General features: G+C 50.3%; 7 protein-coding genes across 7 annotated transcripts; 3 read left to right on the top strand and 4 right to left on the bottom strand.

The window, feature by feature from the left end:
• Window positions 1-671: 671 nt before the first annotated feature.
• TrAFT101_001048 (uncharacterized protein) lies at window positions 672-1,994 on the bottom strand. The gene is made up of 3 exons (XM_024903333.2): window positions 1,748-1,994; window positions 1,471-1,687; window positions 672-1,364 (listed from the first exon to the last, which is right to left on the bottom strand). The coding sequence occupies exons 2-3, from the start codon at window positions 1,583-1,585 to the stop codon at window positions 826-828; spliced, it is 654 nt and encodes a 217-aa protein (XP_024765290.1). The 5' UTR covers window positions 1,586-1,687; window positions 1,748-1,994; the 3' UTR covers window positions 672-825.
• Window positions 1,995-2,420: 426 nt separating this feature from the next.
• On the top strand, window positions 2,421-6,401 carry TrAFT101_001047 (uncharacterized protein). Its single transcript, XM_024899157.2, has 2 exons — window positions 2,421-3,006; window positions 3,081-6,401. Exons 1-2 carry the CDS (start codon window positions 2,740-2,742, stop codon window positions 5,199-5,201), a joined length of 2,388 nt encoding a protein of 795 aa, XP_024765289.1. The 5' UTR covers window positions 2,421-2,739; the 3' UTR covers window positions 5,202-6,401.
• TrAFT101_001046 (uncharacterized protein) lies at window positions 5,915-6,489 on the bottom strand (the record flags this gene model as incomplete). The annotated part of the gene is made up of 2 exons (XM_066126231.1): window positions 5,915-6,184; window positions 6,256-6,489. 2 exons carry the CDS (start codon window positions 6,487-6,489, stop codon window positions 5,915-5,917), a joined length of 504 nt encoding a protein of 167 aa, XP_065982330.1.
• A 458-nt stretch (window positions 6,490-6,947) lies between these two features.
• TrAFT101_001045 (uncharacterized protein) lies at window positions 6,948-8,180 on the bottom strand. Its single transcript, XM_024907511.2, has one exon. The coding sequence runs from the start codon at window positions 8,127-8,129 to the stop codon at window positions 7,419-7,421; it is 711 nt and encodes a 236-aa protein (XP_024765287.1). The 5' UTR covers window positions 8,130-8,180; the 3' UTR covers window positions 6,948-7,418.
• A 204-nt stretch (window positions 8,181-8,384) lies between these two features.
• Window positions 8,385-17,199, bottom strand: TrAFT101_001044 (uncharacterized protein). Its single transcript, XM_024899245.2, has 3 exons — window positions 16,815-17,199; window positions 15,967-16,664; window positions 8,385-15,892 (listed from the first exon to the last, which is right to left on the bottom strand). The coding sequence occupies exons 1-3, from the start codon at window positions 16,816-16,818 to the stop codon at window positions 8,921-8,923; spliced, it is 7,674 nt and encodes a 2,557-aa protein (XP_024765286.2). The 5' UTR covers window positions 16,819-17,199; the 3' UTR covers window positions 8,385-8,920.
• TrAFT101_001043 (uncharacterized protein) lies at window positions 16,850-17,391 on the top strand (the record flags this gene model as incomplete). The annotated part of the gene is made up of 2 exons (XM_066126230.1): window positions 16,850-17,028; window positions 17,078-17,391. The coding sequence occupies 2 exons, from the start codon at window positions 16,850-16,852 to the stop codon at window positions 17,187-17,189; spliced, it is 291 nt and encodes a 96-aa protein (XP_065982329.1). The 3' UTR covers window positions 17,190-17,391.
• A 1,776-nt stretch (window positions 17,392-19,167) lies between these two features.
• On the top strand, window positions 19,168-22,598 carry TrAFT101_001042 (uncharacterized protein). The gene is made up of 3 exons (XM_024909428.2): window positions 19,168-21,672; window positions 21,744-22,022; window positions 22,111-22,598. The coding sequence occupies exons 1-3, from the start codon at window positions 19,885-19,887 to the stop codon at window positions 22,126-22,128; spliced, it is 2,085 nt and encodes a 694-aa protein (XP_024765285.1). The 5' UTR covers window positions 19,168-19,884; the 3' UTR covers window positions 22,129-22,598.
• Window positions 22,599-23,763: the final 1,165 nt, after the last annotated feature.

The raw sequence follows: 23,763 nt of genomic DNA, 5'->3' as shown, positions 1-23,763 counted from the left end.
TCGTATCACGTCGCAACCCAGTTTATCATAACCTAGTTCAGTCTACGGCCAACAATTTGCGAGCCGCTATTGCGAGCTCAATCCTGCTTTCATATTACCATTTATCCATGATGCGTGCTACTTCATACTCGTGCGTACAAGAATATTCAAATTCTTTCACTTCTTCTTTTTCAATATAATTTCACAGACTACTGCTACCACAATCTCAACCCGCACAGCAGCTGCGACTTTACCCATGGCATCTGATCACCCAACCCCGGTCCAGCCGTCGATCTGCCGCAAAAGCCCTGTTGCTAGTCGAGCTGCTGTTATGAAGTACTACCCCCAATAGGCAGCTGGCGCCTTTATTGCTCTACTCAATGTTTCAATTGTGCGGATAAGAATTGGTCTTCATTATGCCGTACTCGTAGCACAAGATTCATTGTTTCTTCACATCAGCCTTTGGCTGAATTCAGCTGAGATTTCCCCGTGTCACTGAATTCGCTCCTTGTGTAATTTCCTCAGCCCTTTGTATCTCGCGATTATCTGCCATGCGTTCTATATGAGTTTGGCCGAACCTACATTCTCCTCAGGTTAGGTTCAACCTAAGCTCCTAGAGCCTGTCTGGCCAAAAACAAATCGGACAAGTCTGTTTCAACTTAACCTAAATATCACATGGTATTCAATCTTTATGGTTATCAAATTCTTCATTGCAATATGCTCCATTATTAGGCACTATACCATGAGGCCGGTCCATGTAGATACGCCTCGAAACCGCAAAGCCCAACATGCCAAGGTATCGTAACAAAAGTATAAATATGCAAAAAAAAACCAAGGCTCTGCAGCCTATTTTTCACCAACAAGCTTCTTAACCTTTTCCAATAACAATGAACTCTCTCTTCCCAGCTTCTTCTTGCCATCCTTATCCCTGGTCTTCGCCATGGCCTTCTTAAACCTCTCTCGCTCAGCCCGCTTCTGCGCGCGCTCCTCCATTCGTTCTTCAAACTCTCTCCTCTTCATCTCTGCCTCTTCGCGGCGCTCTGCAGCTTTCTTCAGCTGCTTGTCGTAGTATCCAGGGCGCCGAGTTCTCCGCCGCTGACCATCACTAAAGCCAGCCTTCTTCTCGGGATCGGCTCCGACCTGTGCCATTTCTTCATCCTTCAGCATGAGCTGTCTGGTGGGATGAATCTGTTCTCCCTCTTCTCCCTCCTCGCCCTTGGCATCTCCTTGAGACGGCTTCACCTCATCTTCACCATCATGACCCTCACTGTCGCCATGGCTCGGACGGGCCTTGGCTTCGGCAGCCTTCTGGTCAGCAGCCTTAATCTTTGCATACTCCTTTTTGACTTTGGCTCTGTGAATTAAATCACGCTTTAATTTATCGACTGCAGGTAAGATATTGTAAGTTTCGTTGCTTAAGTTTTAGGCACATGATTCATGTGAGGCGCAGGGAAAATTTTCTGACAAGGGGTGAAAAAATAAAAATGTTACCTTTGCGACGCCATGGCCCGTCTGGCAAATTCTCAGGCCCAACTCTGAAGCCGTGCTTCTTCTTTGTGACCTCAGATGAGGTATCTGCGCCTTCCGGCGTCTTTTTGGAGCCCATTTAGACCGGCCAAGATGAGTCGAGGATATCTTGATATTTTTTCAGCACTCTCAGAGAGCAAAAGTGAGATGGCCGGTGAGGCGTGAGGTGAGCGAAAGCAGCCTAGCCCCTTTAGTGTTGGTCAGTGGGGTGAGTGCAAGGTCAGCGGTTATGGCCCCTCACAGGTGAGCACTGAAAGACACGCCGGCACAGCGCCTTGCCCAGCACTTTCAGCGGCATTGCCGCGTGAGTGGGGTTCTGAAGCCCGCTGGCAGGCGGTTCCACGGATGCACAATCCGGGCTACTGCTGGCCGATATTAATGGATTACTGCAGTGGCGGGCGCCAGCTGAAGGCGAGCTGTCAAGGTGAGAGGTAATCAATGATAGGTAAACGAGTATTGGTAGTGCTATGAGCACATTTGATATCGGGTAAAAGGGAAAGGCCTGTAATATGAGCTCTTTTTTTTAAAAGAAAGAGTAATGCCATATTTAGTTTCTAAAGCACGCGGTGGACATCATTCAATGATACGTGACTGCATGCATCTACATGCTGCCTTTATCAGTGCCCCTTTGGGTGCTAATGCGGCACACCTACAGCGCTCACATGCATCCCCGACCCGCCTATGGCGCTGGCGCACACTCCACTGCGCGCGCTATCCGACTCCCCGTGAATAGCGTGATGTGCGCTATCGGCATGGCACGGGTGGTTATCGCACTGATCTTTGGGCACCGACGTAATGTTTGCGTGATTCACCGCCCAGCGCCACCCCGGCAGTAACAGCCCATACGCCTGTGCATTCAGCTGGGCTGGCTTCTACTCCATACTTGTATTGTTCTAATGTTATTATTGTTCCAACGCCATTCCCGTAAAGCAACGTTGTTTCTACCCTTGTCCCTCAGTGCTCTTCTCCTTGTACTCCTGCAGCCGCGCTTGCAACCGACGTGCAGAAGCGAAACAGACGCCTCCCCGTAAGGTGGCTCTACAAACCAGGACAGCGTCCCGCTTGGATGAACCGCCTGGCCCATTTATCTGCAAACAGATCGGCTCCGATGGTGACGATTTCGGCGGCGGCTGTTCATCACCTTGGTGGCTGAACATTTTTACGAGCCTTCTTTTTCCATGATCCGGTTCTTTTGCGCTGCGTCAGAACATCTCGCCTTAAAATCGTTCTCAAATGCCCATCTTTCAGGACGATATCGACAATGTGCCGCCAGCCTCCAGCCCATCCGGGTCCATAAGTATCGGGCCAGCAGGGTCGAGGAGTCGTCGCTTTTCCGAGGAAAGTCTGCGGCTCGAGCTATGTGAAGGGCCAGTTCCCGATAGCCCTGAGGCTCGTCCGTCGATACCTAAGAGCGATGAGGAGACCAGGATATCGGATAGAGCCGAGCTGATACAGAGGTTGAAACGGGGAGAGAGCCCGACTTGGGTTCCTAACAGACATGTAGGCCCAAGCTACTTCCTCTCTGGACATTTTCTTCTATTTTTTTCATCGTCTTTACTAACCTAGGCACCTAGCTCGAAACAATCCTCCAACAAAGTAAATCAAACGGTCAAGAAGATCAGGCCCAGCCGTCTCCCGAATCTCCGAGTCTCCTACCACCAGCACCAATTACACCAGAGAAGAATAAGTCGTCAGAGTCATTCGACGAGAGATTACGAGATGGACTTAGTATTGAACGGCCGAGATCAGCCTTACATAGCGGCGATTTCACAAGCGACGGTTCAGCATCCGAGAGCGGACAGCTCAGTGACTCGGGAAGGGAGAACGGCGAGGAACGGGTACCACCTGAGCGTGCCTGGTTTCCAACATCGCCGCCGAGAGGCTTTACACCGTTTTCATATGGTGGCAGAGCCCAGCTGATAGAAAATAATACCATCGATGGCTTCAAATCTGATTCATCTTTACTGTCGACATCGCTGTCTAGCTTCGTATATCAGCCGCCGACTAGTCCTCTCGCACAGTCTGAGACGAATGAAGACATTGATTTATCCGTGCCGTCTGAATTTCCATCCACCACCTTTAACTCTGCAAGGCGACATACTCTCACCTCTAGCCATTCTACACCATTCTTTTCGCCTTCTCCTTCAAGGTCCCGGCTGCAGTCTCGCCTTTCGTCACGACAAGGCGCCTTACCATATCAAGCTCACCAGCCTCGCCGCTCCTTAACATCTGCTCCCACTTTTTCCCACGGTCATCACCACTTCCTCACTCCTCAGACACCAGCATTTCTACGGTCGCGACGACAGTCTTTTGGCTCAGATGCCGCTTCGCCAATCCAACATGCTTCCATGGTCGGGTCCTACGAAGAAAGCATTCTTCGTGGCCGTATGTCGACAACACCATCGCAGCCATTCGAATTCCTGGCCCAGATTGGCGTATTGGGAAAAGGTAACTGCAAGCCGAGTCTTCGATGCCCACGACATGTGACACTCCCTTTCCCGGCTGTGTACTATAGATACAGTAGCACTCCGCAGGGAGGGTCGCCTCTTGAAGACGGCCCAAGCCCGTATGTTGGCCTGATTGATTTGGAGAATGGCCTTTCTAACCCTGAGGAGGAGTCAAGGTCGCGGAAGAAGGCCCAAAGTCGGTATAGTGACCGAAAGCAGCAGGCCAGCAACGAAACCACCAGGTTGGATGGAGAAGGCGTTGAAGTAGATCGGGAACGATCCAAGGCGACCGGGCCCAGGCGCCCGTCTGGGTCTGCGAGAGCACCTCCGGGAGGAAGCTATAGAATCCCTGAAACTGGCCAGATCCAGATCATTATCAAGAATCAAAACAAAACAGCTGTCAAACTCTTTCTTGTGCCTTATGACTTGACTGGCATGACGCCAGGGACGAAAACATTCATCCGCCAGCGCAGTTATTCTGCTGGCCCTATAATCGATAATGTGCCCAACATGCCCAAAGCGGACATGGACCGCCCCATTCTCAGATATCTCATTCATCTGCATATTTGCTCTCCTAGCAAGGGACGCTTCTACTTGTACAAAAGCATTCGCATCGTTTTTGCAAACCGGGTGCCTGATGGGAAAGAAAAGCTACGCAACGAAACTACGCTGCCTGAACCGCGGTTCTCTCCGTATAAGCCCATCAGGGCGATGAACCATGCGTTTTCGAGTCACGGCGGCGGCGCCGGAGCCAGGCTGATCAACGAGAAGGCTCTGCGGCGGCGCAGCATGGGCATATTCATGACCAGCAAGACACCAACATTTGACAGCATGGACGGCATTGCGTCGTCGCCTGACCACATGACCATGATAGCTCCGTCGCACAGCTTTAGTCGCGGCAGTGTCACTCCCGTAGATTGGGTGCCACAGCTCCATCCACAGTCAGACACCACAGATAGCGGCGACAATAATGATGGATCCATTGGTACCCCAATGGGACTCGGCCCACTAGGCGCTCTGTCTTCACAGGCCAAGAGCTGCCTGACTTCTCAAGATTCAGATGGTTCCGGCATTTGGGGCCCAGCACAATACGAGAAGCTAGACAAAGACGATGCTCGTTATGGCGGGAAAACTTTTTATCGTACAGCGGTCGGTAGCTCCTCCGGGAACGCTCCTGAAAGCTTGCTCTCTCAGCGCTTGCGTAGCCTGGGTGTCAAGCCTCAACAGAAGACTGAGCCAGCTGAGTGATGAGAATACATATATTATTCTATTACACATATGTTTATGAGCGCTATTTTCACATGCACGTTTCTCTTTTTCATTCTCTTTTCGTCTTTGACTTCATTATTACCACTACATACCCACGTCTCGTTCTGGCGTTTTTGGATATTGGAAACATAGAACACAGTGTTTAAATACTATTCAAAACTCTTTTCAATTACATTTCTCTATCTATCTCTTTTTAACATATATCACAAAATCCGGATCACCATCATTCGTCTTTTCGATTTCCTCTTCCAATAATTGACGAAATCACTTCTAGGTAAACACTTTTAAAAGTATTACGCACGCCCAGAATGCAGTGCATCTAACTTATAAGACACAATGATGTGCCTCGCCATTCGATGCGCAAAGATTACAAGCTTGTCAAGATCACAGCTGGGGAAAAAAAGTGAGAAACTGGAGAAATGAACGGGAAAAAAAAAAAAGAATAAAAATTGTGACATGTATTTAGCCTCGTGAATAGCTAAGTGAAGATGGGTTATATCAAATATCCATCTTTTATAAACCGCCTCACTCTCATCTCTAACTCTCAGCACACCACCAACCTCAAGTAAACCATCAGCCTTCGTTCAAGTAATCACATATGTCTCCTTTCCAAACCTTCACAATGTAGTGAAATTGAAACCATATAAAAAAAAATCAAAAACTCCTGATGGCCCAAAACAAAGAGGGAGGCCTCAATCCTCCCACACAGCCATCTTCGCCTTGTCTGCCTCCGTCTTTCTCCTCTCCTCCTCCGCCTTGGCTTCCTCCCTCCTCTTCTTCTCCTGCTCCCTCACAGACCGCTGATACGCCCTCTGCTCTTCCGTCTGCCTGGGCGCCTTCATGCCCAGGCCCGCCGCGATCAGGCGCCTCGCCACCGCGTCCGTCTTCTCGGGCCTCCTTGCGGGAGGCGTGCCGCTGCCGCTGCCTGTGCCGGATGCCGACGTCGCCAATGGGCTCTGGCTCTGGCTGGTTAGGGATGCCCACTCGTGGGGGATTCATAGCCCAGCGGCGAGGCGGGTGTTGGGGGAGGGACCGCTGGCGTTGCCAGCGATGATGGCGTTGACGTTCCTGCGTCCACTTCTTCTTCTTCTTCTATCTCTTCCCCCTTTGCTGCTGCTTCTTCATCGGATACATCTTCGTCCTCCCATGAGTCTGCGACGGGCTCTTTGGCCTTTTTGGATGCTGTTGGTTTTTTGCCGGAGCTGATGCTGAGTTTTGAAATGGTGGAGGCGATGTCGTCTTTTCCTTTTTGTGATGATGATGCCATGGTGAGTGAATGAGTGGGCTGAGCTGAGCTGAGCTGAGCTGAGCTGAACAGTGTGTAGTAACGTTGGGGACAATATTGAGATACGGGATCTGAGGTGATTACTATGACAGGTAAAATCGAGCCGGGCTATATCCCATAAGCTGTCCTTTTATAGATCGTTCAGGTCGTTGATTGAAGTTTTTGTTATTTTGTTTATTTACATATGACAATGTGAGTGGCGTTTACTGGATGAATTTGGAAGTGACGAGGTTTGAAAGCCATGAAGCTACACAAGCTTCACTTAGCTTATTGGAGAGCTGGGTGGGATGTTCCACCAGCTGATGGTGTCACGTGCCCCACTCTATAATAGTCTCTATACAGGTTCACGCCTTAACCTAAAGTAACGTCAATTGCTACAAGAGGGGCTTGCATTGCTCGAAGCTGATGCAAAGTTGTTTGAATCGAGTTGGATTTAAATAGCCAAGTATAAGTGATAGGGTTTAAGTGTTCAATGTATCTTATAAGTGCTGGCTTATTTGATATACACAATTTTCAGCTATCAGGCAGACCAGCCATTGATACTAACGTATATACTCCCCCTCTTCCAACATCGCCATGCTATAAATGTGAAATTATGTTCCAAACCTCTTAAACCACGCTCCATACAGCAGCAGGTAGTAGCGTATGGCCACTCAGCTCAGCTGATGCTGGCAAAGGGATATCCCCCCCCCCCAAACGAATCCCATCCCTTTCAAAGAGCATCACTCATCTAGCCATCGGATATCAGCATAAAGCAGTACAGTCTATCTCATATCGCCATTGACCCTGAACTCGCTGCTTCTCAAATCCCACAAGATTGTAAGCTGAAGCCATCATATCAGGCGACATCATAGAATGATGGCTCTCTCTCAGGTGAGCCATCATCTCATATCCATCCATCCATCCACATCTCACCCAATAATCGGCAGCGGCCGTCCATTCTTCATCAGAACAACCTCATCTTCCTCCCCCCCACCAGCGCTCCTCTTCAACGCAACATCAATCCCCTCCAGCCCTTCCTCCTCCGCCCTCTGATTCCACTGCATCTGCTTCATCCGTCCATCCCCAGTACAGCAAAAGTACGCCATCGGAGAACGGCTCCGGGTAAGGGCATCTCTCACGCCCCCTGTCGTCTGCCTCTCCGCCACCAACAGCCCCAGCACCCCCGATCCTCGCCATCCGGGCGGCGCGCCGACAAACGTCCCTTCCAGCTCTCTGACGAAATTCGGGCCTATCCTAGATCCCGCCTTGCATTGCACCAGAACCCTGAGCGTCTTTGATGTCGACGGGATGGTCCACTCTCCTAAAAGGTCGATGCCAAAGTCTGATGCGCCGCCGACTCTCTTCAGGGAGAAGCCATAGCGGGCGAGACGCTCGGCCACGAGATATTCGTAGCGGGTGCCGGTGAATGTGGTGGATGTTTCGTCCAGGCCAGTGCGTTTCGCGTAGGCTAGGAATGAAGCGAGATCTGAGTGCTGTGCTGCGTCGAGGGCTTTTGCTGATGTCGACTTGCGGCGTGGACTTGCACTTGCAAACTCGCGGGCAGTGATGCGGAGTGTATCGGCTATAGGACGGTTCCAGTTACTGTGTGTGGTGCCGAGCTTGATGCTCCAGCGTAGCATTGTCTAGCTGAATAATAAAGAGATATTGACAGTTATACAATGATTGCGTCAAAATACCGGCTCTATCGTATGGGAGTCTGTGATATGGGCCATGTGTGAAAGACTGTATTCATATTCACTAAGCGGGGCACATCCCACTAATACCGTGTACCGAAATATTGTTGGAATCCCCTCAGCCATCGACTTCAATATGTAGAGCAGTGCAATGCAAATCCAAGAGAAGCATTGAGCCTGTCAATTACGATGATGTACTGTGTCAATATCAAAATACACATCCCCATAGCATTATTAATAATCGAGGGTTTATGAGGATATATACAGTGCAGCCAAACATCACCAGACGAAATCCTCGGCGTCCACCAACACCAATCACAAAATTCAACGAAAAAAAGCAGTAGTATTATCAACATCCACGTAATTACATACACCTTCAACGTTCGTACGTTTTCAAATCTCTCACTAATATTTTCTCATTCATCTCCCTCCTCTCTCCTTTATGCGCATGCATCAATCGCCATTTTCTTCCTCTCTCCTCCCCCCAACAACTGCCAAAAAAGGGTATTAATTGCTTGTCAGTGACTCATACAGTTTCATGTCCATCTATTTCCCATTTTCAGTAAAAACACCTCGTCTTTTATACTTTCAGAAAGAAAAAAAAAAAAATTCCCAGCATGCCTCATAAACTTCATAAAGTAGATCAAACGAAAGAACAAAATATAACATCTCTATATAGCTTTTCTTTTTTTGCACCTCATCCAGAAGAAAAAAAGACAGAAAATTGAAGGGGCTCATCAAATAGGGTCGCCTTCTCCAGGCACGTTGGTCAAATATAATTTGCTGGTAATCTTAGGGGTTGGCTGGGGTGGCGCTTTGTCTCGCTGCTGACGCTCCCGAGATCTGCTCGTAAGACGCAGGTAGTTTGGCTGTGGAACGTCTTGTCTTTGATCTCGCAAGGTGCTATCCAGCGAAAACGACGACGACCCGTCGTCCATACTCCCCAAGTCGATTCTATCGTCGTCTGCGTCCGAGAAGCCGCCCACCACCAGTTCGTCATCTGACGCAAAATCTTGCGGATAATATGAAACAGGCGCAGAAGGCGAAGTGATTGATCGAGCGTGATGGCCAGCGCGAGGGGCCAAGCTGCTACCCATGGTAAACGCCCCAGGGTTCATAGTGTTGGAAGCATGTTCCCTTGAAAAGACTGTAGGTCGTTCGACGAATCCATTTTGAAACGACGTGTTGTTGGATGCTTCGTGCAAGATGGGCAAGATCTGTTCGTCGTATAGCTCTGTCCCTGTTTCATATGACTCAGGCGTGAATTCAGTGATTGTAAGAGAAGATCGCCCGTCATCGTCCGTATGAGGACTTGGAGGCTCATCGAAGAAGTCATCGAGACTATCCAGTTTCGTAACAAGATCGCCCGGGTGAACCTCGACACGAGCCTCATCCGACAGCATAGTCTCCGACCGCTCCAGAGAGTCAAAATAGCCATAAGGAAAGTCTTCAGAGTGAAATTCCACATCTGCTGTAGGTGTAGCCTCTGTCGAAGAGCCCTCAGTGCTTTGGCACATGTAAAAGGCGGCATGGATATTGGCCCTCGTAGCCTCTGTCTTCCGAGCAGGGATCGGGATAGCCCAACCAGACAACTCTGGAATGCCAAAGAGGCTTTGAGCACGCTCATACTCTTTTCGCACGGCTTTTGATGTTAAGCGAGCCATACTCATCCTCAGATGCTGCTTGTCCATGTGGCTTCCCGACATGGTCATTATATTGTCAAGCACCTCGAGTGCTCCCATGCAAAACTCAGACTGCAAAAGGCGCAGCAGAGGAGATATAAGATCAGAGCCATGAATTGCAATCTCGGGGTTGCGCATATCAATATCCGGAATAACAATGCAGAGAATGCGCATAGTCTGGACCTTGACCCAGGAGAGTGAGTTGGTCAGTAAGCCCATCAAAAACGTAATCATCCTAAACTCCATGTGTGGCAGGTAAAATTCGCGAAGTGCCACAAAAAGCTGATTCATAAAATCCTCGGAGCTTAGGAAACGGTCTGATATCAAACCATCCAGGACGAGCCCAATGCCTTCAAGACCTTGCCGATCAGACTCGGAGAGGAGTATCTTGGCCGTGTTTATTGCCTCTGGAGATAGACCGCCCCGTTCCAATTCATCCAGAAAACGTGGGAAATTCGCTAGCAGAGCAAAGAACAGTCGGTTATCGTCTCCAATGAGGCCATCTCCAGGAAGCTTGACAAGCTTATCTATGATGTCAAGGGTTGGCTGCCAGCAAAGGGATGACCTCAGGCCCTTATGAAGCAAAGGTTGAAGCCCCTCAAAAGGGCCTTCCCATTTACTCGGTTGGCCATCCGCGATCAGTCTTCTCACATTTGCGGCTCTAAAGTCAACCTTGCCAATCAATTCGTTTAGCATTTCCAACGCTTCGAGAAACTCGCGCTCATTGATCGATTCCAAGCAGGCACAAGTTGTCCAGAACAACTGTGGAAAAGTGATGAGCTTCTCAGAATCTAGTTTGACAATGAGCGTCTTGAGAGTTGTCAAGATCTCCATGGAGAATGCTTGGATTTCCGGGTCTTCATCTGCAATCGTGTTTGAAAGACGAGCAAGCATATCTCCAAGCATGTACTGGTCCAAGGATGTAAGAACGCAGCGGAATATCTGAAATGAGCGGCATGCCAAGTGTCTAACTGGGCACGAGGTAGCCCACGTCAAAGATAGTCTACCCCATTGCTCTTTGATTCCGGGGAACGCCACTTCAAAGGTTTTCACAACCTCGTTAGTAAGATATTCCATGCTTTGAGGCACTTTATTTTCATGATCGTAGACCTTTCCATTGCTGTCTTCGTAGCTCCACACGACAGAACGATCATGCTGACGAACCAAATCTATCAGTTCCTCAATGGATTCCTTCCGGTCCAGGTCCGTCTGTTCATCAATGCGTGACATAACCAGCTCATGAATGAGATGCACCAACATCTCGCGAGCTTGTTCTTGGACTAACGGAGTATAGTGGTCCCAAAGCACGGTAACAGTATGCAGCAACAGGGGGGCGCACTCTGGGGTCAGCTGCACTGGAGACACCATGAGATCTACGAGCAAGATCAGAGAGAGTTGGCCGAGAGAGAATCCGGCTTGCTTGGTGCCCACAGGCAAGGCTTCCGCCAGATCGGCGCAGTACGGTAGACTGCTGGTATCTGGCGGCGGTTGAGGCAGCTCTCTCTTCTCAATAGGAACCATTGCTTTAGGGTTGATCTGTGTAAGCAAAAACTCAACAACTTTAACACCAGGTGCACTATTTGATGTGGAGAGAAAAACGACGATTTGTTTTGCGTACTCGACAAAGTTTTGTTCGCGTCGCTCCAGGCAAAGCTGCATGATAAAATCAAGCACCAGACGTACGTTTCCAAGATGCGGCCCTGTGGCCAGGGCCTGCCAAAGGGCCTGAACCTCGTTATGCAGCGCCCCGCCGGATTTGATTGTGATTTCCAGCAGATTCGCCAGAAGAACGTAGGACTGCGCCGTGGGGCCTCCATTGGGATCCAAGGTCAATTCAATCGCCTGTATCCAGGGTAACACAATGGCAACAACATTTCGCTGTGCTGCTGGTTGAAGGTCCTTGAAATACAGAGTGAATTCGGAGATGACATGGAAGGCAAGCTCAGTATACTGGTTGGCAAGTCTTTTGGAGATCTCAAATTGAGCCAGCTTGTACACGGCCTGAGTTTTGTCCGAGACACTAATGTCAAAATCTTGAATCTTGGAGTTTCTTTGCTGGCGGGCCTCCAACACTCGCAATACAGTTGAAGATTTCGACCTGACTTCACTCTGATCATCCCCCAACATGAAGAGGCACAGGGCAAGGAGTTTCCAAAAGGGGCAAGGGTAGTCCCCGTGCTCCTGTAGCACGTCAACAGTGACCAAGAAATAACTTTCAAGGACCTTGGAGTTATCAGCCAGATAACAACGCGCGATGCAATGCTCCAGCAGATAGGGGTACTCTTTGTTGTGAACCACCAGGTTTTTCAGGGCTCTCCTGCCGATGACGTTCATCTTGTCGCTGCCCGAGTTGAAAATGGCCTCGATCCACGAAAGCATTCGGCGTATGTCAAACTGCAGTGTGACTCCACTCTCTGTCGTAATATTGATTGGTCCGCCACACAGCGATGCCATGGCGCTCAAGGCGGCGGTTCTAAGGTTACGTTTTTCAATTTCCATTGCTGCGGTGGCAGTGCCTCGTTCACCTAAAGATTGCTGATTCATCAAATTCTGCCGCATATTGTCTTCTCTAGCCCGAACCTCTGTCTGATTTGGCGAGAATCCACACCAATCTTCCATCAAAGAAAAGGCTGACTTCCGAGATTCAAATGTCATCCATCGAGAGGGATCTTTCGTACGATTGATTCCTTCAAACAGCGATTCCATGAGCCCACAGTAGTATCTTCGTAGCTTTTGGAACTCCCAGTCCATCTGCACTTCTCCATCCATCAAAAATAATTTCAGATCTTTGGCGTACATAGTCAAAGTACTAAGAAAATATTCGGACTCGTAAACGATCGGATCCTTGAGGAAGTGCGACGTCAGTTTGAAGACATGAGTGATTTCTGTTCTGAGCAAATCCATTTTGCGATTTCTACGCGGGCTGCTGTTTGCTCGCTGATGGATTCTCGCACGAGCTTCATCATTACACCGGGATACTTGGCCCTGGAGTTCTTCTAGCAAGGTCTGGTATATGTGAATATTGATTGATCCCATAGCAACGACTACAGCATCTCGAACAGATGCTGATGTAGCAGATAAGAGCGGGATCAGGTATTTGAAAAGGGTCCTTGCCGTAACAGCTTTCTCCGCCGGTGCAGGCCTGGAGGACTTGCGAGTGTGCTGAATAGAATCCAAAGGAACGCTCTGTGGCGCGCTTCCTGGGTCTGCCAGGGTAGTGCATGCAAAAATGAGATACAGCTTCCACTGCTCTACTATCGATTCCGGCTGAGCCGTCGGCGATCGGGGAATGGGGCGATTATTGTGAATTCCTTCTCCTGTGTGGAAAGGGCCTCTTGTAGGTTCGGACAAAAAGACAATGGGCTTGTACATCTGAAGGACGCGGTTGCAGATCAGATCTCGACATATGGTAACCGCAAATGGGCATTTCTCAAAGGCAATCCGCATCAAGTTGGGGAATATTTTGAACCAAAGCGTCGTATCATAGGTGACTTCGCTAGTGCATAGCTCAATGAGGGCGCCTTTGCCGTTGCCATTTTGTAAGCCTCGCTGCAGCCTACTGCGCTCAGCGACAGACAGGTGTTCGTCGTCAAAATTCATGACTTGGGATGAGTCGTTCTCGAGAACGTTGATTAGTCTCAAAGAGTCCTTTTCCTCGGACAAATCTTTTCCTAGTGCCTTGTCGAACTCGGTAATGAGGCGAAGGACAGTAATGGCAAAATACCGAACACGTCTTGACTGTGAGCATAGGAAGAATAGGCCATGCGCCTCAGCTTGATCAACCTCAGCCCAGACGCTAGATAAATCCAGCTTCAGAGCTCGGTTATCAGAATTATTTCCTTCAGACTCGCCTGCTGCAGCATCTCGCGACTTCTGTCTAATCTCCTCAATCCATATTTTCAATAGTTCGACATAGAGCCGCAGCGTATTTTCGATATGGTTAGCCCCGAGCATTCCACCATCAGACATGGTCGAGTATCTGTCATCAAAATTAAAGATGAAACGTGCAAATCCCATGGTGACTTGCTGCGCATGAGACTGACGAGCAATAGCCTTGAGTGAGTTGGAAGATGATTCTGCAATATTATACTGCACATGAGCAGTGCCCGTGCATAAAAGATTAATTAGAGAATTAAAGGGTATATCAACAGAAAGGCAGCGGGGAAGCGCCTGGACCGCAACGTGTAACAGCTCGTAGAATGCCTGCTTCTGATCCGCCGCAGTTTGATGTTCATCGCGTCGAGAGAAGGTAAATGATTCGGAGATTGGTGTCTTTGGCCCAGGGCTACCAAATTTTTCATCCAAGGCAGCTTGACCACCAAAAGTATTGTCGCAAACAATTGTGATCTTTCCGAGAATTTCACAGAATTTGAGATAGTATTCTCGAACACCATCCGTCAGGACGTTAGTGAGAACAGGTCGTGAAACGTGGCTTTCCCTCATCGATGACGAGCTTGATAGGGATGCAGGGCTACTCCGAGGAGGCGCCAGCATTGGTGACGCAGGAAACCTCTCCGCACTTGTTGGCCCCGAGTCGTAAATCTGAGGAAATGGCGGTCGGCCTTGCTCTCCCTTTTCTAAATCCGACATGATACTCAAGAAAGCCCTAATGCCGACAACAATCCTGTCAGGATCCAGCTGCTCAACTCTGAGCTCTTTATTAGCAGTGAAGAGCTCGGCATTGATGAGAGGGAAGATGACGGTGCGGAAGCAAAATTCGGGATATTTGAAACCGATGATACGGATTATCTGAATCAGAGGTTCTGTGATGGTGGCATCAGATGCAACTATACTCCGTCTCGACGGCGGAAGGACCAATTTTATAACGTCGTCTAATTTTCGCGCCACGCTTTGGAAGGTGTCGTTGGTACGATACAAGTATGTCCAGACCAGGCGGGATATCACTTGTAGGCATAAAGGTTTGGTCAGTCGATCTTTTACCTTTGTCTGCAGAGGCAGAACCAGTTGCAGCCACTGCGCTCCAAAGTTGTCCGGCGAAGAGACACAAAGCATTGTGGCCGTGAGTGGGAATGCGACGGTCCAGTGTCGTGGCTTTGTAAACATTTGGGCCAGCCGTGGTCCAATAGCCGCCACGACTTCCATCCACTTGGGATGCATTAGGTGGCTATTGCTCGCCTTGGATGCGATTCCGAGCAGAAGCAGGTCGATGATCTGGCAAAAGGCAGTCTTAACTCTTGGCCCGTGAGATCTGTTGAAAAGACGGCCCAGCGAAACCAGGAAGTCGCACGACTGTTCCCAAGCATCCTCGGGCGAAATCTTGATGCGAAGATGCTTCATACCCCCAAGAACAAGATCCATCTTTCCATCGTTAATATCGCGGCTTGTCAAAGAAGTTGGACTCTTGGTCACACGCTCAGTCAGGGAGCTATCCAGATCTTCGATAAATCGCTTCGTGACGCCAGCAAAGTTGATATCGCTCATATGGCCGAGGAGAAGTGTAAAAAGATTCCAATTAGCCATCTTCAAGGGCGAGGCGAGCAGCTGCTCACTGTCTGCAATCTTGAGCTGGCCAAATATTATGCTCTCCAGTTTGTCCTCGACCTCCGGGGTGATGGATGCCAAACTGCTCTGGCATATGACCTCGAGCAAAACGCGACAGAGTATGTAGATTGAAACGGTGGAGCGGCGCTCCTGCTGGGCTACATACTCTTGCTTCGAAGCCAGCATTCCACCTCCGGAGAGACCACTATCAGAGCCATTGGATACAATCGGTCCAATTGGCACGGGTTCAGTATTTCTGCGCAATAGCGGTGTCATCGGTTGAGCCACTCGTAACTGTTGCAGCTGGGTCCTCGCTTCGTTGGCAGCATCGCTTTTGCTCTTCCTCCAAAGCATCATTGAATCTATCAAATTCTTGGGCTTGGGACTCGCGATATGGCCCAGAGCAACGATGAGCTGGTCAAAAGCCGGGTCCACGCCAGGGCCGCATATCTTGTCAATCTGGGGCTCGGGGTCGAAGGGGGTGGTTATACATTCATTCAGCTTTTCTTCAGCTTGCGCAATAAACTGTGTGAAATGCATTAGCAAGATCGGAATATAAAATACGCTCCGCTCTAGAGGAGAGGGAGAGTTCAGCTCACAGAAGTAAATAGCACGTGCAAGGCATATTCGCCCACTGTTTTCTGTTCATCCCGATGCTGGCGGGACGACCGTGATGGATGATCACGCCTTGACTTGCTGTGCATCCTTTCAGCTCTACGCGACGGAGCTGAACCTGGGGGGGTAACGCCGTTGCCAGAGGGCGATCGCTTCATCGTATAGGTTCCATCGCCCGGGCTTGTCGCTTGCCCAGCCAGCATAGCGGCAGCAGTGGCCCTAGGTTGCCCAGCATCTCCCTCTAAGCGTGCTATGGCCGCCTGTATGTCCATCCGATCAAGCCCCAGGCCAGCAGCTGCAATCATCTGAGGACTGAGCGGGTTGGATGAAGAGCTCGCGCCGCTGCCATTTCTCGAGTGTTGGATCCCGTGGACGATGGACGTCTGGCGGTGGTGTCCATAGGTGGACTTTGCAGAGTTGAGAGGCGGTTCGACTACCCCGCCGGTGTTGGATCGCGACAGAGGGCCAAGAGTTCGTGGCGATGCCAGAGGTAGCGGTAGCGGGATCGTCTTTTCAGAGGAGGGTTCGGCAAGATTTTGCGTGGGGTGGCGCAACGAAGCCGAGTCGAAGGCGGGAGGGCGAACTGTCTGATCCCATTCGGGGTCCTCATCGAGCCTCGCTGAAGATCTCGACGGGAACTTGGCGGATTCCTGGGGATTGTCCGGCGCCGATTGCGATGGCACTGCGCGCGTTCACATCGTCAGCAGCTATCCGTTGGAAACGAGGCTTTTGGTGCGCCCGCATGTCATGTAACCTCATGTATACATGCGGGTTCGACTGCATCGATTACATGAGAAAGCCAATAATGCAAGACGCAGCTACTCGTACTCACCCATCTCGAAGCGGACCACAGCCCAATCCCATCATATGCCTATGGAGCATGCGCTGCCGAGCAAGCGTCTCCGGCTCCAAAATCCACGGCTACCTGAAATCCTGGAGCTTCTCGATTTGGTGGGCAGCTATCAGCCAGTTACGATGACACGGCTGCAGCCGGGAAGCACAAAGCTGGGAAGCACAGCAGGATGCTATGCTAGTCGTTACTTTAGGTGGCTTGGCTCCCCGTTACGCTGCTCGAGCGAGACTAATTCCTTATAGGGCCCAGCTTGGGCGCTTTTTGCTTTTCTTCCCCAGCCGCCTGGGCTTAGAAACTGTCTTGCGAGAGCGCTGCAAGGGCCGTTGGCTGGTCCTATCAGATGTGACGACGTGACGAAGGGAGGGGCAGTTGGAGGCTGGGGGTTGGTCGCGGATTAAGGGTCCTCCGGGCTGCGGAGCTAAGTCGAATCCTGGATAGCATCAACCTGGCAAGTTGGTGTTGGCTCTCGCTGTGCTGTTATCTGAGTCCCCTAAGCTCATAACTTTTTTGTGGGGAGGACGCTTTGGCCGTTGCTTGTCTTGCTTGGACATGTAAGGGGGAGAGATACAAGCACAAGAGAGTAGAAAGTTGCTTCAGTATTTCTAGGGTAGACGCTTTGGCCAGTCGTCGCCGCCTCCAAGCAGCGCATCTCAAGCGTCTCTATTACCATGATGATTTGCACACATTCAGCTCTATCTAATCAATGAGAAGGCATGGGGTGGGAAGGATCAAGTGATTTTTTTTTTTTTTTTTCAGGCTGTAACGAGTTGATGCAGCCCAGTCATAACTGTGCTCGCAGATGCTAGTCTTGATGTCGCCGTCGAGCCCTCTTAGACGACATTGACGTGCGACATGCCATCGCAGGTGATGATGAGTGGTGCATCCTCAAGCAAGGAGTAAGTGACAGAGGCGGCAACAAGTTTATTTCTGGTGGGAATCGGAATCGGTTATTCTTGGTGTACGCAAACTTCGGAAGAGGGCGGGTAGATCTCCATTCATCTGTAAATGTCTCTCCATCTGGGGTAGTTGAATCACAGGCGTCTCTTTTGCTCGGTGGCTCGCCTAGCCTTTTCCCCCGCGGACTTCCCGAATCCGGACGTAGCACCGCCCACGACAGTCGCCCGGGAAGAGATCGCGGCAAACTAGTAGTACCTACTACCATCTACTATCTATGAGGAAATCTTCACTCGTAGCGAGTCTATTACGCCTAGGATGCTTGTAGCAACAGTGGCCGGCAGCAGTGGCGGCATGTGCGTTGCAGAGAGTCAACCCCGAGAGCCTTGTCCTATTATTTTCCCAGCCTTTCTCTCGGTATCCATCGTGAAGACGGCAAATGAGCTACCTGCCTGCACGAACAAGCTTACTACATGCTTTCGTACTTGTACGAGTAATAACACTAAGTACTAGGTAGTAAGCCAGATAGACAGGCAAGCAGCAGAAGTAATAGTAAGCTTAGGATCTTACCTTCAAGTTATTTATTACCTGGCGGAACCCATCTTGGCATGGCATTCCCTCTGCGCTTTCATTGCATCTGAGGCAGTCTCCCCCTTTCCTCCTATGCCGCGGCATATTACTTCATATGTCGCACTCTGATTGAGAGCGTGCCTACGCAAAATATCCACAGCGCACATGCCGATTCCATGAGGTAAACGGGGTGCTGGATCAATCCTGCACTCCGACAGTCATCCCAAGTGCCGTGTGTTGACCCGACGGCGCCGACACCGCGGCCACGGCCACTACTCCATACCCCATTCCCGCCATCCGTGCCGGGGATTTGCACGCCTAGGAGCCACTAATGATGCTTCATCTACATCGTCGCTTTGGCAGCCTCATGCTACTCACCCCGCAAAGAGTGCACCGGGTGTGAATTACAAGGCCATCAATGCGGTCGTGTGCCGGTAACCGGGGCGGAAAAAATGTCTCATGGGCAGCTGATATCTGGATCTCTCTCTGGCTCTGCATGGCCAACAACAGGGACTGGCATATACAGACAGGTATAGGTAAGGTAGGAAGTACAGTACTAGGTAATATCTGCGTAGATACAAAGTCCAACGTGGCTTCAACCATTCACCTCTATTGTGTATGCGCTAGAATCTCGATGATGGCGTCAGTGAGCACATGCACAGACCGGGGCAGCCTTGCCACGCGCGTACCTACAGCGCACACTGGCGATGCGCCCAATTGCTCACCGCGCCCCGGAATTGTAGTAACAGCCGGATTCGAGCCGCGTCGCCACAAAGGCTGTTTGGCACCGCCTAGCACCTCGTACCATTGCACCGTAAGCTGCGGTTGGAATGATATCCAAGTGCATGTGCTTATTAGTAGACCAGACTAGAGGATCAGATGAAAAGGCACCACCGCCCCTCCCTCTCGGACGGGCAATGGCCATTCAACTATTTCTCTCTTCCTTTCCCTTCTTCTTCATCATCCGCCTTTTTCCATTTCTTCTCCTCTCTCTTCCATCTCTACACCTCCCTCGTCTCTCTCGCCTCAACCCCCGCGACAGGTAGCTTTCCGGACAGTGCGGCCTCATATTCAAGCGCGCGTATAAATGCGCCATAAGCCCGTGGCTTTGAACCCGTGGCTTTGAACCCGTGGCTGCGTATTCGGACTACGCCTGCGACTAGGTACTTAATCGTACATTAGCGGCCAGCAACCAGGAGCCCGCGCTCTTATCGATCAGTCGATTCCTTTTTTTTCTATTCCACGCCACGACCCACCGTCAAATCTCTCTGGCCTCAAGCCCCTCCCCCGTTCTGTTGCTCGGGCCTGGACTAGACCGCAACTCGCCGATAGGCAACTCGCCGACGCTGCCCGCAAAAACCGCTGCGCTGATCTCAGCCTTAAACCGACCAAGGCCAGGCGAGGACACGCTTTTTTTTTTCTTGTTCTCTCCGCTGCAAGGGGGTTTGGTAGCGAGTCACTATTCGAGCATCTGGCTTCTTTACATTGACTGCGCTGAATACTGCCTGAACTTTAGTGATTCGGGACTGTCTGGCCGAACGAGAACCCAAGCGCCGTCTGTTGCTGCTGCAACCCCGCTGCCGCCATGGCGGAATTGGACACGTTGGACATCGTCGTCCTCGGAGTCATCCTTTTGGGGAGCATCGTCTACTTCACAAAGGGCTCGCTCTGGGGCAAACAGAAGGATCCCTATGCTACCTCAACTAACCTCAATGGCATGGCCGCCAGGCCTGTCAGGACCAGAAACTTCGTCGAGAAGATGGAGGAGTCTGGCAAGAACTGCATCATCTTCTTTGGCTCGCAGACCGGTACCGCTGAGGACTATGCTTCTCGTCTCGCAAAGGAGGGCAAGAGTCGCTTCGGTCTTGAGACCATGATCGCCGACCTGGAAGAATACGATTTCGACGCTATGGATACGCTGCCCTCGGACAAAATTGCCATCTTCGTTCTGGCCACCTATGGCGAGGGCGAGCCGACTGACAATGCGGTTGAGTTCTTCGAGTACATCAAGGAAGACGGAGTCAGCTTTTCGCAGGGTAACGATGATGCCCCGCTGGACAACCTCAACTACGTCGCTTTCGGTCTTGGTAACAACACCTACGAACACTACAACACCATGGTCAGAGAGGTCGACAGGCTCTTGACCAAGCTGGGCGCCCACCGTATTGGCGCTGCGGGCGAAGGTGACGATGGCGCTGGTACAATGGAAGAAGACTTTTTGGCTTGGAAAGACCCCATGTGGACTGCTTTGGCGGCGCACATGGGCTTGGAAGAGCGCGAGGCTGTCTACGAACCCATCTTTGCTATTACCGACCGTGAAGGCCTGACTGCCGAATCCGCAGAGGTGTACGTCGGCGAGCCTAACAAGATGCACCTTCAGAACAGCGCCAAGGGTCCCTTCAACGCTCACAACCCGTATATTGCCCCCATTGCCGAGTCCTACGAGCTCTTCAAGGTCAAGGACAGGAACTGCATCCACCTGGAATTCGATATCAGCGGCTCTACTCTTTCGTACACCACCGGTGACCACATTGCCATCTGGCCTACTAATGCTGGCGACGAGGTTGATCGATTCTTGCGCGTTACTGGCCTCACTGAAAAACGTGGGCAAGTCATCTCTGTCAAGGCTCTCGAGCCTACTGCCAAGGTTCCTTTCCCTACTCCGACCACTTTCGACGCCATCATCCGCTATCACCTGGAAATCTGTGCCCCCGTCTCTCGTCAATTCGTCTCTACTCTTGCTGCTTTTGCCCCCAACGAGGCCATCCAGGCCGAGATGAACAGGTTGGGTAACGACAAGGACTACTTCCACGAAAAGACCGGCTCTCAGCTCTTCAACATCGCTCGCCTCCTGGAACATGTCGGCAACGGAGAGACCTGGGATAAGATCCCTTTCTCTGCTTTCATCGAAGGTCTGAACAAGCTGCAGCCCCGTTACTACTCCATCTCGTCTTCCTCCCATGTCCAGCCCAAGAAGATTTCCGTTACCGCTGTTGTAGAGTCATCCGTGGTGATGGGACGCAAAGACCCTTTCCGCGGTGTCGCCACCAACTATCTGCTCGCCTTGAAACAAAAGCAAAACGGAGACCCCAACCCATCGCCCTTTGGTCTGACCTATGAGCTCAACGGCCCCCGCAACAAGTACGATGGCATTCACGTCCCCGTTCATGTCCGCCACTCCAACTTCAAGCTGCCCTCCGACCCTGCCAAGCCCATTATCATGATTGGTCCCGGAACTGGTGTTGCTCCCTTCCGAGGTTTCATCCAAGAGAGGGCTCAGCAGGCACGCGAAGGCGCAAATGTTGGACGCACGATGCTGTTTTTCGGCTGCCGTAAGAGCACTGAGGATTTCATGTACGAGGATGAATTCGCGGTATGTATTTTACTCTTCTCTTACCTTGCCTGGTTTGTGTTGACTAATCAATTTTTTTTTACTGCTTGTAGGAATACAAGAAGGCTCTTGGTGACAAATTCGAATTGGTTACTGCTTTCTCTCGAGAGACTTCCAAAAAGGTTTACGTCCAGCACCGTCTTAAGGAGCGAGCCGCCGAAGTCAATGAGCTTCTCTCTCAAAAGGCCTTCTTCTACGTCTGCGGTGATGCCGCTAACATGGCTCGCGAAGTCAACACTGTCCTTGCGCAAATCATTGCTGAGGGCCGTGGTGTGTCCGAGGCTAAGGCAGAGGAGATTGTCAAGAACATGAGAGCAGCAAACCAGTACCAGGTATGTCTCATCCCCTATACCCCATCATCCGAACTTCCTCTCCACCCCACCATGAAACAAACAGCAAGCTAATCCACTTTTCTTATAGGAGGATGTCTGGTCATAAAGAAATGAGTGCATTTAGCATAAGTTGATCAAAATAAGCCTTCCCCCTTCAAAAAAAAAAAGGGAAAAGGGAAAGAGAAAAAGGCAAGTTACATGAAGAAAAACATGCCAAGAAGGGAGGGCGTGGCCTTTCGATTGCGATCACATTGGCGGGCGTTTGATTGTGAAAGCCATGCACATACATCTGGGAATGATTTTGTTTTTGTTTTTTTATTAGAACAGACCCGTACTATCTGGGCATCGGATCTAGAGGTTACATAGCAGGAATGGCCTGAATAGCGCACTTGCATGGGGATTTTTTATTTTCGATGTCATTATTCATGCTGCGTAGGATGGTAGGATGGATACGGAGTAGAGTTACAGGATATGAATGAGATGGGCTTGGATATGATCGGGTGGGGAAAAAAGAAACAAAAACAGCGAATGTGCAGGCTCGGATGGTTATGAAAATACTACACTTACAGATTTAATCTACATATTATTCTCAAATTCTTATGCGTGATATCATGTGCCAAACTTGTATATGCCATATACCTATGCATCTTAGCAGTGTGCGTCGTCAACCTGGAACGTCACATTATAGGTCAATCGGGACGCCATTACTTTGGGTTCTTACTGTAATTACAACATCTCCCTTTATAAGTAGGCTACAACTGGTACTGGCCATGCATAGCATCCTGTTGGCCGCGTATGTAACTTGTGTGCACCGAGACGGGCGATTTAAGACATGGCATAAATGCCAGGTCTCATGTCCACAGCCACCACTGCTGCCTCCAAAACTAGCATGTTTGAGGCGCTCGTGACCCCTGAAAGCCAATTTGCTTTTTTCTTTCCTTTTCCTTTCAAACAACAAAGTGTATAAGTGGCAAAGTTGAGCATCTACTGTAGTTGGCGCTTTGCCTAGGGTAGTGGCTTTGGATTGGCCATTTGTTGGCCAGGGAGATAAGCGGGATTGCGCTGCTCTCCTTGCGTAAACTTCCCTGCCGCGTCCCTGGGGATATGGGCATCTGGTAAGATAGCTGGTATCTCGAAGGGCTCAACGCTAGAATTAAATTAACAATCGGCGTGAAAATGCGAGCATATCGGGATTTGCAGAATGGAATATCCTATCATATGCAAAGAGATGCCTCATTGGGTTCAGTAGCCTCTGTGATGCTGTATTTGGTATCCTACGACCGGCTTCCGATTTTTGCGCTGGGTTGATTGTAGTAAGGAAAAATAATCCTAGTGTAGGTATATATAGATGGTATTTGCGAGAGACAATAGCCCGAAAAGTCTTGCTATAGCACCATAAAAAGCAACATTTCCCCCATAGCACTGGATCGGCCGGTGGACAAAGCAGCGTGTCTCAGTAAAATGGGACGGCAAAGCTGGCTTTACCCATGGCTTGCAAGTTGACTCACCTTGGCTTGCCGTACACCCCGTGCATTTTGGCTGGGGCTGTCAAGTGGATAAAGGACCCTTTTGTAGGCATTTGCGCAACATGGGGAAGTCTCCCGAACAAGATGGATCTTGTCTCATCAGAGTCCAGTAATCCGGTTGGCCAATATACCTTGTCTTCTTTCAAATGGTAAACCACGGTTATGCATGTCTGATAAAGAGAGAAAAAGCAACCCTCTGGCTCGGTAGCATTAAT

This window comes from Trichoderma asperellum, chromosome 1 (assembly GCF_020647865.1).
Source record: "Trichoderma asperellum chromosome 1, complete sequence".
NCBI lineage: Eukaryota > Fungi > Ascomycota > Sordariomycetes > Hypocreales > Hypocreaceae > Trichoderma > Trichoderma asperellum.
The sequence above is the reverse complement of the archived record's forward strand: the minus strand, read 5'-3'. Positions and strand labels throughout refer to the sequence as shown.

What these genes read in the sequence shown, in the direction of transcription:
- TrAFT101_001048 (XM_024903333.2), bottom strand. Translation starts at nt 1,585, where the DNA reads ATGGGCTCCAAAAAGACGCCGGAAGGCGCAGATACCTCATCTGAGGTC. An exon ending in CGGGCCATGGCGTCGCAAAG is followed by an intron (nt 1,365 to 1,470) that starts GTAACATTTTTA and finishes TCTTACCTGCAG; the next exon opens with TCGATAAATTAAAGCGTGAT.
- TrAFT101_001047 (XM_024899157.2), top strand. Translation starts at nt 2,740, where the DNA reads ATGCCCATCTTTCAGGACGATATCGACAATGTGCCGCCAGCCTCCAGC. An exon ending in CTTGGGTTCCTAACAGACAT is followed by an intron (nt 3,007 to 3,080) that starts GTAGGCCCAAGC and finishes CTAGGCACCTAG; the next exon opens with CTCGAAACAATCCTCCAACA.
- TrAFT101_001045 (XM_024907511.2), bottom strand. Translation starts at nt 8,129, where the DNA reads ATGCTACGCTGGAGCATCAAGCTCGGCACCACACACAGTAACTGGAAC.
- TrAFT101_001044 (XM_024899245.2), bottom strand. An exon ending in TGCACGTGCTATTTACTTCT is followed by an intron (nt 15,893 to 15,966) that starts GTGAGCTGAACT and finishes CATTTCACACAG; the next exon opens with TTTATTGCGCAAGCTGAAGA.
- TrAFT101_001042 (XM_024909428.2), top strand. Translation starts at nt 19,885, where the DNA reads ATGGCGGAATTGGACACGTTGGACATCGTCGTCCTCGGAGTCATCCTT. An exon ending in TGTACGAGGATGAATTCGCG is followed by an intron (nt 21,673 to 21,743) that starts GTATGTATTTTA and finishes TACTGCTTGTAG; the next exon opens with GAATACAAGAAGGCTCTTGG.